The sequence below is a fragment of the Phalaenopsis equestris genome, unplaced genomic scaffold (genome assembly GCF_001263595.1).
Source record: "Phalaenopsis equestris unplaced genomic scaffold, ASM126359v1 Scaffold000134, whole genome shotgun sequence".
NCBI lineage: Eukaryota > Viridiplantae > Streptophyta > Magnoliopsida > Asparagales > Orchidaceae > Phalaenopsis > Phalaenopsis equestris.
Window position 1 is genome coordinate 3,256,084 of NW_018164576.1, and position 21,789 is coordinate 3,277,872.

The 21,789-nt window shown below is 33.6% G+C and overlaps 2 protein-coding genes across 2 annotated transcripts; both read left to right on the forward strand.

The window, feature by feature from the left end:
- The first annotated feature begins 1,368 nt into the window (after positions 1–1,368).
- Positions 1,369–6,711, forward strand: LOC110021425 (protein MIZU-KUSSEI 1). The gene is made up of 3 exons (XM_020719909.1): positions 1,369–1,380; positions 5,211–5,720; positions 6,406–6,711. Exons 1-3 carry the CDS (start codon positions 1,369–1,371, stop codon positions 6,607–6,609), a joined length of 726 nt encoding a protein of 241 aa, XP_020575568.1. The 3' UTR covers positions 6,610–6,711.
- Positions 6,712–7,684: 973 nt separating this feature from the next.
- Positions 7,685–14,135, forward strand: LOC110021442 (phosphoglycerate mutase-like protein 4). Its single transcript, XM_020719925.1, has 6 exons — positions 7,685–7,950; positions 11,045–11,095; positions 11,178–11,288; positions 11,505–11,636; positions 13,107–13,182; positions 13,901–14,135. Exons 1-6 carry the CDS (start codon positions 7,849–7,851, stop codon positions 14,125–14,127), a joined length of 699 nt encoding a protein of 232 aa, XP_020575584.1. The 5' UTR covers positions 7,685–7,848; the 3' UTR covers positions 14,128–14,135.
- Positions 14,136–21,789: the final 7,654 nt, after the last annotated feature.

Here is a 21,789-nt window from a genome sequence, read left to right on the forward strand (position 1 = left end):
TCACCTGTAACATAATTCCACATTAACTCCGGTAGGAAGATGCATGGAAGGAAGCTCCTGAGTTAGTTTCCAGTCATTAGCATAACTATGAACTACAAGCACTAATACATTCTGCATTTCTTTAGTTACAACATTAGCACTGAAGTTCTCTGTCCTTTTGGAATTTTTTGAGTTCTTTTTTACGTGTCCAACTTTCCATAATTCCAGTAGGTTGCTTGCTAAAAAGGCTTTGACTTGCTCTTACCTTCGTGCTTTGATTTTGATCTTCCTTTGTTTGAGTTTTTTTTCTGTGATCTCCCTCTAGAATCAACATTCAGTGTTGAACTCAAACCCGAGATCTCATCTTAATCTTAACATGTTGCTTGAGAAAACATGCAGCACTACGTAATATATTAGTGCACTGCGTGCATACAATTTTTTTTTCCCTTTAATTGCTGACGCTTTTAATTTTTTTTTTTTACTTTTTATCAATTTTGAAATCTAGTATTCCAACCTCCTGATAAACAAACTAAAAAAATTTCTGCCGAGAGATCCAGGCAAGGAGAAATAAACAGGCAATTTGCTAAAAGTGATGGGAAGATGTACGTAAATACGATTTAATTTCTATATATTTGCATATCTAACACCTAATCTTCAATGTTACAATGCATAGCATTTTACTTGTGATTGAAAATGTTTATTTCACTTTGTAAAAGTTAAGATGATACTTTCAATGTGAAATGAGAATTTTGATGGCAACCTAAATAAGCGTTCGCTCTACGGTTTAGATATATATATATACACCCGGCCAGAGGGGACTTACAATTAACAAGCAGATGTCCGATCAACTGAGTATGTATATATAGATATATGTATGTGTGTATGTGTGTATGTGTGTAGGTATATATATATCTGCCCGTGCGTGTGTATAAAACATAATATTTTAGTTAATTTTCATTTTGGGAATGGAGTCTATTAAAAGTTGTTCGAAGGTGTGAAAGTAAACACTCTAGCAACATCATATGAGACATTTTCTCATCAAAATTTGTTTAAAAGTGTGAAAGTGATCTGATTGAAAGTTGTTGTGACGATTATACTTGGGCTTATGATTGACTCTTCAATCGAAGATAAAATATCACAAAAATATATATGTGTGAAGGCTAGTGTAGCTACAGTGGCATACAATATTAGAGGAAGTCGTTCAAATGGTTTGTAAATCAATGATCGACTAATAATGATTTTTAATGGAACTAACATTACAAAAATGTCAAACGATCCAACTTATTTCAGGTCTAATATTGTATGTCACCATAGCAACACTAAATCGTGTACGAGTTTATTTTTTTCGCATTTTATTTTCCAAATGGAAAGCCAATCATAGCATCAAACATGCCCGTCCTCGTAAACCACATATGTGATTGACTGCACACCTGAAAATATATTTTAAAAGGAAATATTTCATATGATTTAAGAGTTTTCACAACATCTTCTAATGCGAAGTCTAATTTTCACAATCATAATGAAAATTCACATTAAAATCTAAGCTGTCAGTTCTGAAATAGAAATTCACTTCAAAATTTAATTTGTATTGCAAAAATGGGGATTGCAGCAATGGAATTTAGATTTTCATGTGAATTACAATCTTGGAACTGACAAATTAGATTTTGAAGTGAATTTTCATTTTGTTTGTGAAAATTAGACATCGCACTGGACATGTGAAAACCCTTACATCAAATGAAATATTTATTTCTAAGAACATATTTCTAGGTGTGCAGTCAATTATGTAAAGGGTTACGGCGATGAGAATGTTTAGTTATATGATTGTCTTTATAGTTGAAAATAAAATATGAAACAAATATGATCGTGATAGTGTTGGAGTAGCTACTGTTATAGGCAATATTGGAAAGAGACATCATGAAGTCAAATAAACCGTTAGAATTACTTTTTCTTAGTAAGAAACAACAATTACCGCTAAAAAATTGATTGATTTTAATTTGTCTCAAATTTCTTTAGAGCCGAAAACAGTTAAGCTCAAAATCAAAACGTTAACAGCCTACTGAGGTTGTTAGGGCTGTCGAAGATCGATAATCAGAGAGCAGACGACTTTTCATACATATCTGACAAAACTGTCATGAGATATGTAGTTGTCCTTTCCTTTACGGCGTTGTGTGTAACAGATCTCGACAGAATCAACCTAATAACCCCCAGAACTCGTCGATCTAACAATATTCATTCAACCCCATCAATCTATTTCTATCTCTTTCTCAGTAATGAAAGATGAAGTTTCTTTCCATAGAGGTAGTCATCTATCTGCATCCTCCAGTAACTAAAATGTGTGCATCAAACTTCTCAATCTTTTATACCTTCACTTCATCTTCAACCATCGCTTTCCCTCAGATATGAACCCTTGCTCTAACACCAATTGTTGTGAAAAAATATGACAATAAAGTGAAAAACTGGAACAAGAAAAATTCATAAAACACGGACTTGCAGATTTACATGGTTCAACAATTTTGCCTATGTCCTCGGAGTTTCAGAGGATATTATCGCTTTAAGGATTATACCATTGATCGCCTTGACAATTAGTAGAAGAACTCCCCCTTTCGCTCTCTCTCTTCTCCCTCTTCTACTGTAAGTCACAATGAAGAGACCAAAGGAGAGAACATATGTATTGTTATTACTCCTCCTTCACCCATGAGCCAACTCCGAAGAAGAACACAAAAGGGAAGTCGTAGAAGAAATTTGAAGGAGAACAACTGCCTTAAATCGCGAAACAGAGATCGTTGAGTGCGGGAGAGCGAGCAAGAGAGGGAAGCAAATAAGAAAGAGCGGGCGAATGACAAGGAAACCAATAACAGAAAATTAATTCATCAAGATACATTCCATAGATGCAAAATCCACTAAATCTGAATGTAGTTGACCAGGCACTACATAACATAACAAATTAACTGTTACGATGAACAATATCATCTCTTATTAAAAAACTTTTTGGTTAACACCCGCAAATGACGAGTTCATAACTAACTGACGAAACATAACCGTCCGTTAATAATTACTTATAACTGATGACATAATGCGTCCGTATTAATTAAAATCATCACAAAAAAAAATTAATGTTTATATGCAACGACATATCTCATAATTATGCTCTCCCAAATAAGTGAAATTATAAAATATCGCTAGACCGTCAGGAAATAGAATATTTTTTTCGATGCAATTTTAGGCCGTCGGTTTTAATATTTTTTTCTGTAGTGCAAGTTGGTTGGATTCAACCGCCTACTTATGTTTTTCAAAAATACACTTAAAATATTATAATCGAATCAGATTACTGAAATTATCCCCTTTTTCAAATCTAGACTTCTAATTTTTTATAATTACGTAAAATATCATGCTAACATCTTCCCCCTCCTTAAAGTCGATCATTAATTCAGCCCCCATCATCCTTCCGCTTTCCAATAAACTGTCCTGTGACTGGACCCAAGATTAATGTGACCTGCGACAATATTAAAACGTCACCATCCTCTCCCAGCGAACAAAAGATGAAGGAAACGGCTGAATAATGAGTTAGGTTTCATAGCCGCTGTACTGCAAAGGCATGCAAAGCATGAAAGCAAGCCGCCCACGATTCTTCCACTCCTTCAATCATACAAACAGCACATGACTCTCTACTCAATACACCAAACCCTAACTTTTTTCCCTTCTCTCTCTCTCCTGCTCCCACATATATTCTACAAGCATTTTGAAAAAAACCAGCAAGGCCTCCATCGAGAAAACGAAAGAGAACCGAATTAATTAAGATTCCAAAACACGGCCACTCCAACGGAAGCTTCTGAAAGGATGTATCAGCTGCCGTTTTTCAGAATATCTCAGAGATAATGTGTAGATGATTTTGTGTATTTGTGTATGGTGGATGGTTTATTCTTGTCCTCTGGAGTCAACACATCATAAAGACATCATGAAGACTTCATTTTATTTTGGGAAAATTTATAGTTTATTCGATCGTAATTTTTTATTTGCTTTTCTAGATATAAAATTTCAAAGAGAAGCTGAAAAGACTACCAAATTTTACTGCAAATAAATATTATTTAAGAAAGTATTATAGTTGTCTCAATGAGACCTATATGTCACCTCCAAAAAGAACTCTTAGGGTGGTGGGCAACCTAGGACTTAAATATTGTTTTTTCGGCCCTACACCTAGCCGATATGGGACTTTTTGTCCGTGATATTCACCTCCACCCAATCACATAACACCCTCGCACGAATATGCTCCACCGAGGGTCCCACTGGACCATGAAGAGTCCACACACCTGACAGACAGTAATCTGCTCTGATACCACTTATTACCTCCCAAAAGAGCTCTTAGAGATGGTGGGCAGCCCAAGACTTAAATACTGCTTTTCGACCATACACCTAGTCGATGTGAGACTTTTTTGTCTGTGACATATAACTTCCATATCATATGATTCTCCTTTAAAATTTTTTTAAATATTCTTGAATTATATAAAAAGTTATCATTTTGCCTGCTAACCTGTCGTTTTATAATTAGTTGAGCACACTGACTGATTTAGGAATCTCAGCACTTTTATACGAGAGCTCGCATCTATATATATATATATATGCATGTTAATGAATGAATTGTCATATGAGGAAGGGTAATTTATTGTGGTAGAAGTGCAAACCCAATAAATTATTACCTCACAAAAATCTTTAATATTATAGATATATCACCCTAATCTAAAAATACTTATCAGGATATCATCTTGAGTAATTGATGCCGATTTAAAAAGATATTTAATTAAATTTTGTATAATAACAAACATCATTTTCATCTTAATAATGATAAAAATGGCCGTCTCTATAATTAATTAGACTTTGGCCAGCTACAGTCTTCAAAAGATCAAGTTGAACCGTCATTATAAATTTATTGAGCTCTTAAGTGTCTATTGGAATCAATTTTTTTCTTTTAGGGAAATAACCTTTATTTATTACAATCATTTATATGTCATTATTTAAAATTATTACAAAAATATCAAAAATAACAATAAATTACAATCCATCCGTTTCATTTACTAAATTTCCCATAATTTAAATATGCCGTACATAACTACATAATCTTATACTTAATAAAAATAAAAAAATAATAATAAATTGATATAATTTAAAATATAATTAATTAGCCTCCCTTTATTTTTATAAATAAATTTAAGACTAATTCTACACTCAAATATAAGTATACCTCCACCCTCCTCTCTCTCTCCCTCCTCCACCCCCCGAGCAACCTCAACCACAACAACAACAACAACAAGCATACCTCCTCAAACTCTTTCCGCTCTTTCTCCGCCTCCGCCGGCAACTTCTTCCGAATGTTGAAACTCCTCCCCGCACTCTCCTCCGGCTGCAAAATGGTCGCCCTCCTCAACCGCTCCGCCTCCAAAACCAACTTCCTCGCCGACCACGCGACCACCATAACTCTCTTTGGCCACCGAAGAGGTAGAGTCACCCTCGCCATCCATGAAGACACTCGTTCTCCTCCCATATTCCTCATAGAACTCCCCATCCTCACCGCCTCTTTTCACAAGGAGATGTCCTCTGGAGTAGTTAAGCTGGCGCTTGAAAGTGAGACAATATCGCAAAGAAAGAAGCTTATGGAAGAGTATGTTTGGGCGGTTTTCTGCAACGGGCGGAAGTCTGGGTATTCGATACGGAGGAAGCATTCGCAGGCTTCCGATGATGAACGGCAGGTGATTCAATCGAAAAAAAATAATAAAAACATCATTTTGATTGTAGTTTATGTCTAGAAAAATAGGATAGAAACATAATTACGGAGGCAAGTATAAAAAAATATTACATCATGACTCTTGCATGTAGACTTATGAGCGGAGTACAATGAAATTATACCGTCGTGGAGGTGATTAGCATGGTAACACAAGAGAATATTTCCCTCGTGTTATTCAGGTGTTATTATGTATTATTGTATATTATTTATTGTGTTCTGAGAATATTCTCAGTGTTATAATAACACAATAACACATTAATAATACTTAAATAATACGCAATGACACCTGAATAACACACAATAACACCTGAATAACACGAAGAAAAGATTCCCTTGTGTTACCGTGCCGATCAATTCCACGGCGTAATTTCATTAGACACTGCACCTAGCTCTACGTCCACTTGCGGAGTCCTCATATAATATTTTTTCGACAATTAGACATTTTCGAACGTTCTTTTGCAAGAATGATACATTTTTTTCCCGTTTCAAATCCCCCTGTTTCCTCCGACAAACACGACATTTTAGAAGAAATTTCGCTATTTCAAAATAAGCCTAATTTCAATTAAATAAAATAAATAGATGAGTTTGTTATTAAAATTAATAATAGTTTTTTTATTAATATTTTAAAAAACACATAATTTGGATGGCAGGTAATGCAGCTGCTGCGCGGCGTTTCAATGGGGGCCGGAGTGGTGCCGGCGGAGAAGGAAAATGGTGTGGAGGGGGGGATGACGTACATGCGGGCGAGGTTTGAGAGGGTGGTGGGGTCTAAGGATTCAGTGGCTTTGTATATGATTAACCCGGATGGGACGGGCGGGCCGGAGTTGAGCGTCTTTCTAATCCGGGTCAAATAATATAAATTTTTTATTGATTATAAATATGTATTTTGATAAATATTTGTAATTTTGTGCATTAACATGATGTTGTTTAATGATGGAGATATATAAATCATAAGAAATTGGTGTATCGTTACTTATTTATTTATTTTGTATGATTCAGTATTTGAATTTTTGTATATGTATGTGTATTGATATATTGAGATTTTAACATTGGTCAGTGTATGTGTCAGTGAAATAAAGTTATTGAGCTGCCTTTTTTATTTTTCATTATTATTTCGGAAGGATTTTTTGATGGAGTGAAACGAATATAAGCTTATTTAGTTACATACCATTGATTTTAATTGAAGATTTATTTTACTAAATTTCAAGTTGGTTTTGTCTTTTAATTGTATAAGACAAAAGGTAAATAATTAATATTAGCAAAATGATGTTTCGCAATATTATAGAAAGGGTTGTCGATAACAATAAATGATAATATATTTTGTAATAGTTCGGCAGTTTTTTTTATTCGACACAAGTTTATATTACAAGTGAGAGAAAAATGTAGCAAACCCCTCGCAGAGATGCATGCGATGCACGATCTCACCGTTGATTACCACAAAGATGTATTTCAGTGAGCCCCACTTTTAACATTTTTTTTAAAAAAAAATTTGATTGCAGCGATCGACGGTGGAGATCGGGCACCGCATGCGGTGTCCGTATGAAATAATTTCTCCTACTCGAGGGGAGAGAGAGAGCCTAAGGAAACCTTATTTTATATGCCAAAAGGGACATCGTTTTATAGAAAAATAAAAAGGGTATAGATTTTATTTTATAATACATTTATTTACGGACATATACTTGTATGAATAGTACTTGCTTTACTTGAGATGGGTTGAAGTATTGTTTGTATCATCATTTAATAATTGGATTTGAATTTTTTTTATTTTACGGTTGGATTAAATATAATAATTGTAATATCAATGGTTATATCTACAATTACAAATTACTATTATTATGATTATCTTTTTTTATGTAGCAATGTTCTGTTCATAATCTATGTTTGGTTTGGAAAAATTAAAGTTTGGGGGGTAAGATGTAAAGGAATAAGAATTAGGGACTGTGTTGGTAAATTCACCTTAAGGAAATACCAAGAAACAAATTAGGGTTTGCGGGGGGTTCCGTCTTTGGGTCCAACGATCAAAGAATTTTCGTCTCGAATTCGCTTCGAATTCCTCGTTCCAATCCATTCAGCACGGCATTCATTGCTGCAGGATGGCGGCCGTCGGCGATTGCAACGGTTCAGCTAAGATCTTCACGGAGGTCGTCCTCGTCCGTCATGGGGAGACGACGTGGAATGCATCACGAATCCTTCAGGTTTTATCCTCTCCACCCTTTTTCGCGACTCTATTATTAATTTCTTTGTTATCCGATTATAAATGCTCGAAGAGCAGAGGAAATGTAGTTCATGGGAAATATCCAAGAAAAGACGAACCTAAATTTAGAAGAAAAATGGTGAAATACATCTTTTCCTTTGTAGGGAAGGTGGTATACATGTAAAAATTGAACTTTAGGTGTTATCTACTCTTTTTTTTAGGGTTGCTATCTAGAATTCCTGCTTGATTCATAGTTTGGTGAGAAGAATCGATTATTAATAGCGGTGATAGCAATAATGTTTGTTTGTTAAATTGGCTTTCTTTCCTTTTGAGGTTGTTTGGAAAAGATAACTACATTATGGATGATGTATGCCAACATTGTGGTTCGTTAAGGTGTCTCTCTCTATTCTGTGGTGGTGGGGGACAGAAGATGGTGCTAGTGGCGGATTTTGTTATCATAGAGGATTGCTGTCACTTTTTTTAGATTACAGACAAGTTGGCTCGTGACAAAACTGTTGAACATGGGCTCTCTTAGCTGTTTGTTCATTAGGCTTGACTTATTGATAATGACAACACAGCCGAATATGAGCTTTGCTAGCTGTGAGTTCATTAAGCTTGGCTTATTGTTATAGAAGGTTGATGAGGCTGTTGTACTTCAAAATATCTCATAGAGTGAGTTCAAGTAAGTCCGATTCAAAGTTCAGAGTAGGATAATAGAGAAAGAAGAACTAAATTAGTGAACTTGGCATGAGCTTTTGAAGTTTTTGCTGCAATATGATGCATGGGCTGTTACTTTGCACTATAAGTGATAGGGAAGTGTGTTAGTAATTAAAATGATGGTAACGGCTAAGTCCCGATATAGGAGTTCTAGTATATAGCAAAAGTAGAATAGGATTGAAATGATGTAATTGTTGAGGTGGAGCTTTATGATAATTTGCGAATTGGTCATCCTTTCATGGTTGTGGAATTGGAGCTGATTGCACATTTCAAAACCAATTAAGGAAATGGTTTGATCTTGAAGGGGCTCTACTGAGGTAGGAAATATGAAATCAAGAAAGATTTTTTTGGAATGCTATTGCGAAATAATTAAAGTATGTAACTAATAGAATAGTTCTAAAAGTATATCTTTATTTGAAAAGACTTTCTCTTCTTGGATTAATGCCTCCCTTTGCCGTTTCCCCTTGATGAGAATTTTTTTTTTGCTTCAAGTTTCTCGGTTGAGAGAATGCTATAAGTGACATTAGCTAAAGAAAAGGGGAATTTATAGCGAAATTTTGTTTTATCTTTTGTATGGACCTCAAATGAGTACGATAATGAGTTATTTTTTTACTCTTAGCCACTAAACACACAAGCAAATGGTATTGCACCTTACTTCTAAAGAGGGTGTTTGCAGTTCAATCCCCACATAAAAAAAATAGAAAAATCTAATAAATAACAAGTATTGGATTCAAATTCTAATTACATGCAAAAAGTATAAATCTCCAGGTAGTCCTTTCTATCTTTCATGAACCAGTCCTTAAATTAATCCTTTTCCTTTATTGGTCATTGAAATAAGGGAGGTTGGAGAGACTATCCTAAACATATATGCTTGATTAATTTTTGTTCAAAAGCAGCTTGTGTAATCTATCGATGTATTTTATTGTGCTATTATGCACTCCATGCGAGCCAAACCAATCTATCATCCATAGAAGCTTATTTTGGACATGTTTGTTAGCATTTTTGTATTCACATGGCTTAACCTAATCTGAGATTAGGTAAACTCAATTATTGTGCCTCAACATGATCCCGTAATTAGCCAACTAACCTATCAGCTGTGGCCAAAGTTAGACAAGTCTTCCGGATCATTTACGAACAGGGATAAATGGGGATCGAGCTTTTTAGCTTTGGATACAACTATGATCTAAGAGTTTTATTAAAAATATGAATACTATTAGATGTGCTATTTTCATTTTTGTAATTTATCATGAACTTCTTCACTTGTAATTTTTTTCTTTTTGACACAGAAATTCACGGATAGTTTCTTCTCTTGTTTTACCTTTTTCCACTTTATTTGTATTCTACAAACTTACAATAAATAAAGCAATGCTTACCTCTTTGAAATGGTGTTGGGATGGTTTTTTAAATATCACATGAAACAACCCATTTTTTATTATTCAAAATTTCAACTCAATTTTGGTTGAAAATGCTTTGAAAAGTTGGTTTCTTTAGAAGTCTTGGTTTAAAACTATTTTAAAAAAACTTATGATAGTTTGTTGACACATTATGATTTTGCAAACATTATTTTCGTCGGTAACTTCAATAATTCGAGAGTTGATGAGCATTAAAGGTTTAAAATGACACTTCTGCTATTTTTTGTCATTTTTTATCTGATAGGATATATCCTAATGCAATTATTTTAATGAGATCCAGGACACACATATTCTCTACTCCCTTCATTTTTATAGTCTCTATAGGTTTATAACAAATAAGTAAATTTTGACAAAAATAATCATTTAATTTCAATCTATGTGATATTTTGGTTCCATTTTTTCTTATCATTCATGATTTATTTTCTATAATAATTAAAAATGGGCTTTTTTTAATCTTTTTCCTTGAGATTTATCCCCCATGAAGAGAAGGAATAGAAAGCGCAAAGAAAAAAGGATGTTTCCTTGCACACATATCTATAAGAAAATAAGAAACTTCTTTCTTCCATGTCTCTTTGCTAGAGAATTAGAAAAGAAAAGACGGAGAAGCCCATGTGTTCTCACTCATTTGAAAACCTACAAAGAAGTTTAAGAGAAAGAAGAAGAAGCTGGCACACACACACACATATATTAGTTTAATTCTCCTGACCTACTAATCTGCTAATTATGTGATAAATTTTCAAAAATTTATTATGTTTTAATGTTATATTTACCCATTTTTTCTTGCTTTGGCTTCATGGCCTTTGTGTTTAAACCTTTTCTCTAAATCCATCATGGTAAAGAACTGGTATTCAAATCAAATGACATAAAACTCTAAAGTGCAGCTTCAGACTCCTTAGCCCTTATTACACAGATGAACTCGGTTTATCCTTTCTCTTCATAACTTAGTTTTGCTTTTCATACATTTAGGGACACAGTGATTCAGAACTTAATGACATAGGAAGGCAGCAAGCGGTTGCGGTAAGGTAAGAGACTCTGCATGCTATTACAAATCTTGATTTTGATGGGAGTATTGCATGCCCCCTTTTTGATCTTTTTGAAGGTGGCGTCTCATCTATCCAAGCAAGAAGATTTCATTGCCATCTATTCGTCAGACTTGCAACGAGCTGCTGAAACCGCCCGTATCATAGCAAGCCGTTGTAATCTGCCTGAGGTATGCTCTTATGCTTTCATCATTAGTTTGTCTTCTGATCTCTGTAAATCCCGAAATCATCAAAAGAGCATTGAAACAGTCAATGAACAGCAACATCTTCTAATATCAGGCTTAGAAAACATTATCTTAATCCGGATATTTTGGATAAATCTTACTGCGATGATTACGATGATAATATATGATTTTTTTAGCACTATTTTTGGTTTCTTGTATTAGGTAATACTGGATCCATCTTTGAGGGAAAGACATCTCGGGGAGCTTCAGGGCTTGACAATGCGGGATGCACAGAAGCAGAAGCCAATTGCTTACAAGCATTTCTTGTCCGCTAAAAGAGATCAAGAACTTCCTGTAATTTGCTAAACTTGATTTCATTTTTTAGAACTGACTAGTTTAAAAAGCTTTCCATTCTTACTTTGTGTGGACGGCCTAGCCTTGTTTGCAATAAAGAATAGTTGACTGATAATTGGGGTATTGCTGTGGAAAGATTGTGGAATTTTTTAAGTGATATTACGCATGCTTGTTTGGTGTCATAACTCATAAAAGCATTGCCTACTTCACTTAATTATCTTTCATGACTTTCGGTCCATTATTAGGCCCCATGTGCCTAAAATTCCTGCAAAAAATTATTATTGCATGTAAAATTTTCAAGTCATAAAAAACTAAGTGGCCATGTTTGATCTTCGGCAACCATATAATTAGAGTGTGCTTTTACTACTAGGCCTCTGTTAAAGTTAGGGGCCGTTTGGAATCGCTTTTGTTTTTATGATCTATCTTTGTATTTTTGTTTTATTTATATTTTGATTTGAAACAAAATAAATTTGGCTATTTAATTAAAAGTATGATTGTTATTTAAAAATACTCACAACATCTAAAAGTTATTTTGAAAATTTTTAAAAATATATTGATATATTTTTATAAATAAAAAATAAAAAATATATGTAAAAAACACATTAAATAATTATGTTTGAACAAATAAATGAAAGAAAAACAAGATTAATTCTAAACATGCCCTTTAACTTTTGTTCCTTTTGGATAATTTTTAAAAACAAAATCTCTAGTAGAGCAGGTGCTTTGCATTGAGGACCATGTATGATCTTTGGCTGAAGGACCTCTACACAGTTCATCTATGAAGATTGTTCTCCCGGTAGCTGAAATTTACACACTAGCTACTGTCTTGGAATTGGAGTGGGATTATCTAGATATCTTGATTTTAGGCATATCCATCAATAAAATGTATTAATTTTATAGTGTTTGGCCAATTGGCCCTGCCTCTGTTCAAAACATGATTGATGGTTCCAGCTTCTCTGAAATTTACACTTTTTAAGTAGTGCTTGATGTATTGTCATGGGACATTTACATACACACCACACATTTCTTATGTCTTTGCCATCTAACACCTGAACTTTCATATTTACATACATAATACTCAAATATTTAATATCAAATATTAAATATTTCTATAACTAACTTTTTAGAAGCGAAATACTTTTTTTAATGTATCAGTTTATTAGACCAAAGTGTTTTAGATGTAAATATCAAAGCTTATGTGGTTAGATATGTAAATATGTGAGAATTGTGTGGTATGTATATAAACCTCCCCTCCCTATTTTTATTTGTTTCAATATTCATTTGAACTTGTTATCATACGATGCATGTTCTACTTTCTTCTTTTCTCTAATTAGTACTTGTTGACCATTAGTTTTTGGTTTATTGGTATGCACTTTTGAGAGCAAATATTTATATTATTTAAATTGTGGTTTTGGCTGATAAAGTTTGTGATTTGTAAATGTCATACCTGTCCTCTTTGTTCTGATTCAGGGTGGTGGAGAAAGTCTTGCTCAACTGCATGAGAGATGCACTTCTTTTTTGGAAAATTTGGCTTGGAAGCACCGAGGTATGAATATTAAAAGTTTTAATTGTTTTTATTTGCCAATTTTTTAATAATTTACATAAAAGATTTAGGTTGTTTCATCAAATATCTTATGGTGGCAATTTGGTGTAGCCTTACCCAAAAGCAATATAAACTAAATGCTTTAAGAACATGGTTTCACTTTGTGTGATAATCACTTAACTAAAATGTTATTCGTATTTTATCTCAACTTAAATTAGGAGTAAAGTGCCAAAATAATGTTCTAATTATTTATATGGAGTCATTTCATGCTGGGTTTGGGGCAGTCATGCAGTGCTGCACCGCACTTTTAGGTGTGGCAAAATTGCATTTTGCCTGCGTCAAAAAGTTACAACAGGAAGCTGCATTTCTCAACTTGACTTGACTAAATGTGATGGTTGTTAGAAAGTTCGATCTGACTTTTTTGAAAATAAAATAAATTTGTAATAATCATCGCAGTTTTTTAAACAACAATTTCTTCTGCAGCAGTTAAATTTGTTTCTTCAAATAACTGCAACTGCCCCAAACAGATTCTTAATCTTGATAAAATTGTCAAAATAGTCATCAAATTTTTTTAATGGAGATTAAAATAATTCTCATTGTGGATTATTTCAATTATATTAAAAAAACCTATGGGCTATGGGCTAAATTGACACTTTTATACATGCTGGAGCTAAAATGTGACCCATTTTGACTCGATCTTTAAAATGATATTGCATTTCAGGTGAGAGAATCATAGTGGTAACTCATGGTGGAGTGCTGAGAGAGCTTTACAGGAGAGCGCGCCCAATGGGGCCGCTGAATGGCCATATAAAGAACACATCAGTGAATGTGATCCATATTCACGAGGATGGGCAGAAATGGACCATTAAGAAGTGGGGAGATGTGAGCCACCTTCAACAGGTTGGAGCTCAGGAAGATGCCTTTGGTGGTGATAGAACCTCTGGCTAGATTCCTGCTGGACAGTACAACTTTGAATTAGATATCAGATATTATTTTAGTAGATATCAATTAAATCAATAAGTTTGGGTATTTAGAGCCGTTTTGTTTCAATGGTTGAATGACTTTGTGCATCTCTTGTAAAATGATGAAACTCTTTATTTGAGATTGCTGCAGTCTGTAAAAGTATGGGGGACCTGTTGTAAGTTTTGAGAAAAGTTATGAACATTTTATTTTATTTATTTTTAGAAAAAAGTTGGTTACATTTTTCACTTATAATAGTTTAATAAATCTAGTGTGAAAAATGCAAAAGATACATTCTATATATATAATGATGGCTATTTACATGCACGACAATATCTTAATGTGTTGATAAATCAAATGCTTATTTTTTAAAACATTTACTAATATAATATGTAGATCTTTACCATAACATAAGAATCACTAATATTAAATTTTTAAATGAAAAATACCGTTTTTTTGTAAATATTTTGTTTGATTAAATTTCAGGAATTCTGTAGTAATTAATAGCTTTATGGAACACTTCAAATTTATCATTTTTTTTACAGTAATAAATATCAACCGAATATCATGATTTTGAAGAACCATGTTGTTATATTAACATATAAATACTTCTGACATCTCAATATAATATTATTAAACTAGAGCAAAATATTTGAAAGATAATACTAACGTCGTTAATATCTTAATAACATCAAACCAAATAAACCCTTATATAGCCTGCCATTGTCAAGCAAGGTCCCTCAAATTATTTGCCAAATTTTTGTGACATCAAAATGTTGTTCGTTTATGAAAAAAGCAGCCCAAAAAATTCCAATTAACAATAATATATTTAATTTTTAAGGATTTAAAGCTTAAAAGCAACAAAAATATTAACTTCCATTCTAAATCATTTGTTAAATTATCAAAACTTGCAGACCAACTCTGTAAGCAACTAACATGGTGGGTGGGTATGCCGACTTTTCAAATTTCAAATCAAAACAACATAGATCATGCATGGTCTTTCCTCCTTGAGGCTCTCCTTGAAGCAATTCCAGCATGTGTTGATTTTAAAACCAATCCACTTTTTGCAAAACCTAAACCTCGTGAGAAATTATTACGGGCGGCGACTACACTCTGGACAACTGTCCAAATGAGCCGCCTTGTGAACGTGGCCGCATCAGGACTATCGTCCACGTGTAATAATTTTACCTTGTTCTCTTTTGAAATTAGGATGAAACATTGAAGTTTGTTTTTGTGTGCAAATTGTGGGGAAAGCTTGGTAGCTTGATCCAAAAGAAATTTGGGTTAAGTGCCTTAGCTATACATTGCGCTTCATCTCTCGGCCTACTTCTCAAACTGTCACCCTAGACACATTCCCTCCAATTATAACCCCGCAAGTCTCTTAAAGCCTTCATCACTGTCAGCCTCTACCCTTCCAAACTGAACTCTAAAAAAGCCTTAAAAAAACCATTAGCAAACCTTAAACTTATCCACAAGGAATATTCCCTCCACTCAACCTTTCTTAAGTTTCCCACACTACATACCTCTATTATGACTTCTCGATCAACCATTTATTAGCTAATATACCCGAGTCCTTCAAATCTCCAAATCCAATTACACCTCTTGGTCTCCTACTTCTAAACCCATAAAATCTAACCTTAATTAGCCTCCAACACTCCAAAAACTTAATCAAGATCTTCATTAATCACCACAGTGTGCCATCCTCTAAGATCTTCCCATGTTTTGATTAAAAATTTTACCTCTGAGTCAAATGTGCATTACTGAATTGGAATCCTAATATGACATTAACTAAGCAAACTTGATCTCAGAAAAATAAAACCAATTAGAGAAGTATAGAAATATACCACCAATTCAATATAAAAAGGAAGAGTTCACAAAACAGGATCAGTGATAGAATAAAAAGTAAGTATGACCACACACCAAATTTTAACCATTAAAACCCATCCATTCATCCTCCCTAATATAGTTTGTGGAATGGGGATCGAAGGATGCGTAGAAGGGATTTGAAATACAAGGGTTTCAACTCAATCTAAATTCCACAAGCTCATTTTGAAGTTTTGATGCAATACACCATCAACAAACTATGTCACATCACTGATATTAGAAATCATCAAAATTGCCTACATAATACTTCATAATTTTAATTCAGGAAGATTTGCATACAAATCACTCAATCCTATGTATTAACATGTCTAGCACAAATTTTACATTATGTGTCGCTTACCTTCGCATGAAAAGGTTGATTTTACTTTTTAAAAGTCCAAATTGTAGTATTTTTTATGTGATGTGAAAGATTTGGGTGGTGTAAATGTAAAAAAGTAAAGTTTAGGTCATAGATATGTATATACATAGCTATTGGGTGGTATGTCTGTAAACGCCCCATTAATTTATTATAAAATAAGAAATCTTATTTAGTTGTTTCTTGCATACCTTTATGAAATATCTCCACTTAGTGGGATAAAGGCTTGTTGTTGTTGTCGTTGTTGCTGCATAACTTTAATTATCTTTCTATGAAATATCCTAAATTATTCCTTAATTAGATCATATGAATTAGAAACAATTGCAAGCTCTCCCTTTCTCCCTCCCTCTCTCCTAGTGGATTCAAGTTCTCAACCTATGCCACAATTTGCATCGAGTAGTATCAAACCCAACTAGTTTTAACATCATCATGATCATTTCATCATTTGCCTCAATCCACATTAGGGCAAAAAATGACTTCCATGGCATTACCAATCACAATAAGCTTAAATTTTAGGTCTAACAAAGCATGAAATGTTCGCTCCATATAATATGGAGTAGACTAATATTAAAAAACCCAACACACTCTATGAAATGCAAAACAAGCATCAATTTTAAGCATGAATCTAATAATTGCATATTTGTAATGAAAAGAAGGATTTTGATTCAAAAGATTAATGGAATAACTCCTTCAATAACATGCACTTATTTAAAAGAGGTTTGGGACTTACTTAAAAGTATCATGACAATTCTGCCACAAAAAATATTAAAAGGCAACAAATCTGGGGAAAAAAATGCACTTACGTTTTAAAAATTACAAACATGGAAATTGACAATCTATGAGGTGTATGTAACAGCTTGTGACCCATTCAAAATACTTCAAAATTTGTACTGAATATTTATTTTATTGACTGATATGCCAACATTTTATTAGTCTGCTTGAAGTAAATATAGACATTTTTATTAATCTTATTTTTAATACTGAAGATAATTTATCATATCGAGAAATTATTAAGCAACTAGAGTTGCAGATTAACCCACTCATAGAAGACAATGATTAATATTTACAAAAGCTCTCCATCTAAGTTCCCTGGAAGTTAAAGAAATAATTTGAGATGAAGTTATCGCAGCTACAGATGCTCGACACGTGTTCTCAGTTAAATGAAAGTATAAACATCCTAAAAATACATGGATGACTAAGGAAAACCGGGAGAAACTTGTGCCTGAATTCTTAGATGGTATGTTGACTTTTAAATTTGCAAGGTAGAGGTCTTGGTGGTCCGATAGAGTTGATGTAACACCAACACATGAACATATACCAATGAACACATTACAGATTAAAACACTAGATTGAAATTGAATTTCACTAGCATATTGAATTTCAAAGCAAAGGAACATAGATCATGAACGGTCAGTCATCCTTGAAGGAATTCCAACATGTGCCAATATCAAAACCCATCAAAAGTAAATCCTAAAAAAGAGGAGATCACTGTTCTGTTCCTACAAAAATCTTAGCAAACCCTAAAATCCTCCACAATGTATATTTCGTCCACTCCACTGCCCTTCCAAGACTTCCCACTGTCCATCCCTACCTTAAACTTTTTTAGCAAACCATTTCTCAACTCATTCCTGAGCCTTCCAACCCTCCCCCAACCAAAAAAATATTCAGTACCCGATAACGCCTCTAGGTCTCGATTTCTAAACCCATAAAACCTAACCCTAACTAGCCTCCAACCTCTCCAAAAGCTTCACCAGGATCTGTATTCAACATAACCAACCATAAGCAAGTATGAGCTTTTCTACTAAACCATCCTCCACCACCCCACATCAAAGAAACAAGATAATGCTAACATGTTAAACTACTAGTTATACCCTTCATAGCCCCCCACAACATGCTGGATTACATGGAATATAACAAGCATCAAACAAAAGTTTAGTTAGAATGTTTATAATCAACCTTTTTCAGGGGCGTTTACACCCAATTCCTCTGTATTCACATATCTAACGCCTATTTTTTTACTTTTTACATTAATACCACCAAAATGTTTCATTTCACATCAAAAATACCAGCATTTTAAATAAGGCATGATGACATGTATGTAAAAATTAAAGTTTAGTTAGATATGTAAATACATAGGAATTGAGCGGTATGCACGTAAATCTTCTCTTTTTTAATTGCCTCTTGGTAAGCAGGGAGAGAGAGAGCGCACCGTTTATAAAATGTAATATGAGAATTCAGGCCCAACTCTGCTACCACAATCCGTGTTACCAACCAGCATAAACTTATAAAAATTGCACATTATTTAACTTCCCTATGGATAATTTTATGAGTTTTGATTGAAAATTTCACATCCAACTCATATATTTTTGAATCACATGAAAGCCTAAAATGATAACAGCTAAGCTAGGAGCTTAATCTTGAAAAAAATCACAACAATTGAAGAACTATACAAACAGACATCAATTCAATGCGAAAAAAGTAGAATTGAGGAAATATGGTCAATGGGAGGGCTCAAGAATACATGATTTCAACTCAATCCAAATGCTATGAAGCTCCATGGAGGAGTTTTGATGCAATGCAACATCAACATAAAATGCCATGTCATTGATATGTGATACTTCATAAAAATTGCGTACAAAATATTAACTGATTTTAATTTATTCTACAATTCAGAATGTATCTTATTAAATAGAATCTTGCATAGCTTTTCTTTTATGACATCTTGAATTATTCCTCAATAAATTTCCCTTAAATATTATTATTATTATTTATTTTTTTCTTGTATCAATCACATGAATTTTAAGCAGTTAAAAGCAAGTTTTGGTATCTTTTCGCTTCTGGCCGTTTTCCCTCTTTTCAATGAATATTAAGTTTTCAATATGTGCTTTAATTTGCATCAAGCAATATTAAACCCAAATAACCAATCAATGGTTAGGCTATAAAAATAACATAAAGACACATGCAGGGATAGGCTAAATCCAAATAGGCTATATTTGGATGTGATAAGGAAAGGCTTTGCCAATTGAGATAACAAATACAAGAATAAGAACCGTAGATTGTAGTCAGTGCATCTCTTTAGATTTATGTAAGGTATTTGAGAGTGTATGGTATTCCAAAATTAGGCAAACATGGGTTAAACATTTATTCAAGCAGCGTTGTAGATAAAAAAGTCAAGTTGCATTAAGGTTCTTAGCGCAACAAAGATCTCAAATGACATAACCAACCACTCAAAATGTCCAGTCTAGATTTTTCTAGTTGTCTTACACTTACACAGAACAAATCTAGATCTGGTGATAGATGCATCACATAATGATTTTGCTAAAGAATATGGACATATAACTAAGTCAAGCATATCAAATAAGCATTGCATAGAAAAGTAATGCTTAACTATTGACCTTGTCGATACCTTGACTATTAACACATATATGCCAAGTCCTATCCTTCATAAGGATAACAAGGAGCTAAGGCTTCCCCTAATAAAATCTTAAGGAAGGGGACCATCAACTACCATTTAAGTTTAACATGTTGTGTATGATTCATCCTATATTGGGGAATATTTTATAGCAATCCACTGGAGACTAAGTAATATGTTGGATGTGTAAAAGATGAGGGAGCTCATTAGGAAGCACCTTTGAGTCTACGCAAATAAGTTACTTAGTAACTTGGCAATGATTAGTTGAAAAGTGTTCCTCAAAGGAAAGCTAAACTGCTAGACAATAAGGTCCTAAGTAAACCAAAATATTATCAAGAATGATATATGGTCTAAGATGTCATGTTAGCAACCATTTTCGCCCTCAATTTCTCATTAGTGGGGTGATCAGGCGGCAGACAAATTGTGAAGTCTTTGTGCTCAAAAACATATGCTTTAGAATTTCAGTAAATGGTGACATTCGAAAATATGTCAGGGACTTCCTAATAAGACCATAGCTAAATCCATAAGCAGAACATCAAAATAAATGCTATCATAATAGCAACCTAATTTGGTCGAGAAAAGACAAAGTTCAGTGCTATGAATGTTGGTCTTATTAATGCCTACGTGAATTAACACGATAGCGAATGTGACTTTAATGTGTCACCAAAAAAACTACCTGATCATGCACAAATTTTAATGCACAATGGAAAAGATAATTATCATCCAAACTCTGATTTCAATAACTTTATAGCCAAACTGAACATCTCAATAATACGAACACAACAATACTAAAAACGATTCAATCCGAGCACAAATAAGATGGAATCAAGCACCTGAAGTTTGATTGAAAATTTTGAAGCAATAATTGAAATGTCAAATGATCTCCAAATTTAACATACTTCGAGTTAATAGACGTTTTGAAGAGTGGAATCCAATGAGCTCAAAATCACTCAATTTTGAGGTGAATAAGTCTTTTAAATGTTAAAAAAAGAATCTATGATCAAAGAAATAGATACAAACCATCCAATGGAATGTGATGAGGTTTTTGTTAAATTTACAAAAATGCCACATTGAAAACTTTATAAAGAGTGCTTTATGCTCAGCATGAAGAGAGGAAGATAAAGTTAAGAGTTATATCCAAACTCATGAAGAGAGCGAGAAGTTGACGACAGACAACCAGAATTGTCACCGACCACCACCATTTGTAATTGTAGCTTGATTATTATTCACATGTGATTGTAGTCTAATATTTGTAACTCCATCAAAACTCTGTAATCTCCTCTTTAATTAGAAGAGTGAATTTTTATACCTTGAAATATTAGTATATAATTTTTACTAGGCAAAACCCCATGATTTTTTTACTTTATGGATTTTTCACATAAAATTTGCATAACATTTGTGATGTCTTCTCTCTCAACACTTCTTTTATTTGCGTGCATAATGAATCTTTGTTCAACACTAAAAAATTGATATCTCAATTTACCATTACAAATTTTCTGGCATGCAACATACTCATATGCCAATCATTGGAAATGTGAGATAAAATTTGAGGAAATATTCATTGAGTTCTCACCATCAATAATAAGTATGCACCATTTCCCATAAGTGCATAGGTGTGAAAGATAAGAGTAATAAAAACCTCCTTCAATGGTTGTGGTGAAAATGCAAAGCATGGCCATCACCTATTCAGTCTCCTTAAGTCAATTAAGGTCCTTCTTGAACGAGAAACCTGGTCCTTCAAATCCTAATAAGGATTGTCAATGTGCTCAATTAATTTCATATTGTTGAAGACCGGGCCGAGTTGGTGAGATGAGCGTTTATGTTTATAGTACTTGAAGCAAGCAGGAGGCCTTGCTTGTATTTGTGTGTTGAAAGGGTCAGGAAAGCATCAAATATGTTGAGTAATGTTCTTTTGATATTTCTTACTTCTAAGGTACCAGCATGAAAGACATCATCGATGTTGTTATAGGTAAAGCTTCTCCCACGCTACTTGATGCAG

Coding starts and splice junctions, on each gene's coding strand:
- LOC110021425 (XM_020719909.1), top strand. Junction 5,721..6,405: donor CTTCCGATGATGAACGGCAG/GTGATTCAATCG, acceptor TTTGGATGGCAG/GTAATGCAGCTGCTGCGCGG.
- LOC110021442 (XM_020719925.1), top strand. CDS start 7,849: ATGGCGGCCGTCGGCGATTGCAACGGTTCAGCTAAGATCTTCACGGAG. Junction 11,096..11,177: donor GAAGGCAGCAAGCGGTTGCG/GTAAGGTAAGAG, acceptor ATCTTTTTGAAG/GTGGCGTCTCATCTATCCAA. Junction 11,637..13,106: donor AAAGAGATCAAGAACTTCCT/GTAATTTGCTAA, acceptor GTTCTGATTCAG/GGTGGTGGAGAAAGTCTTGC.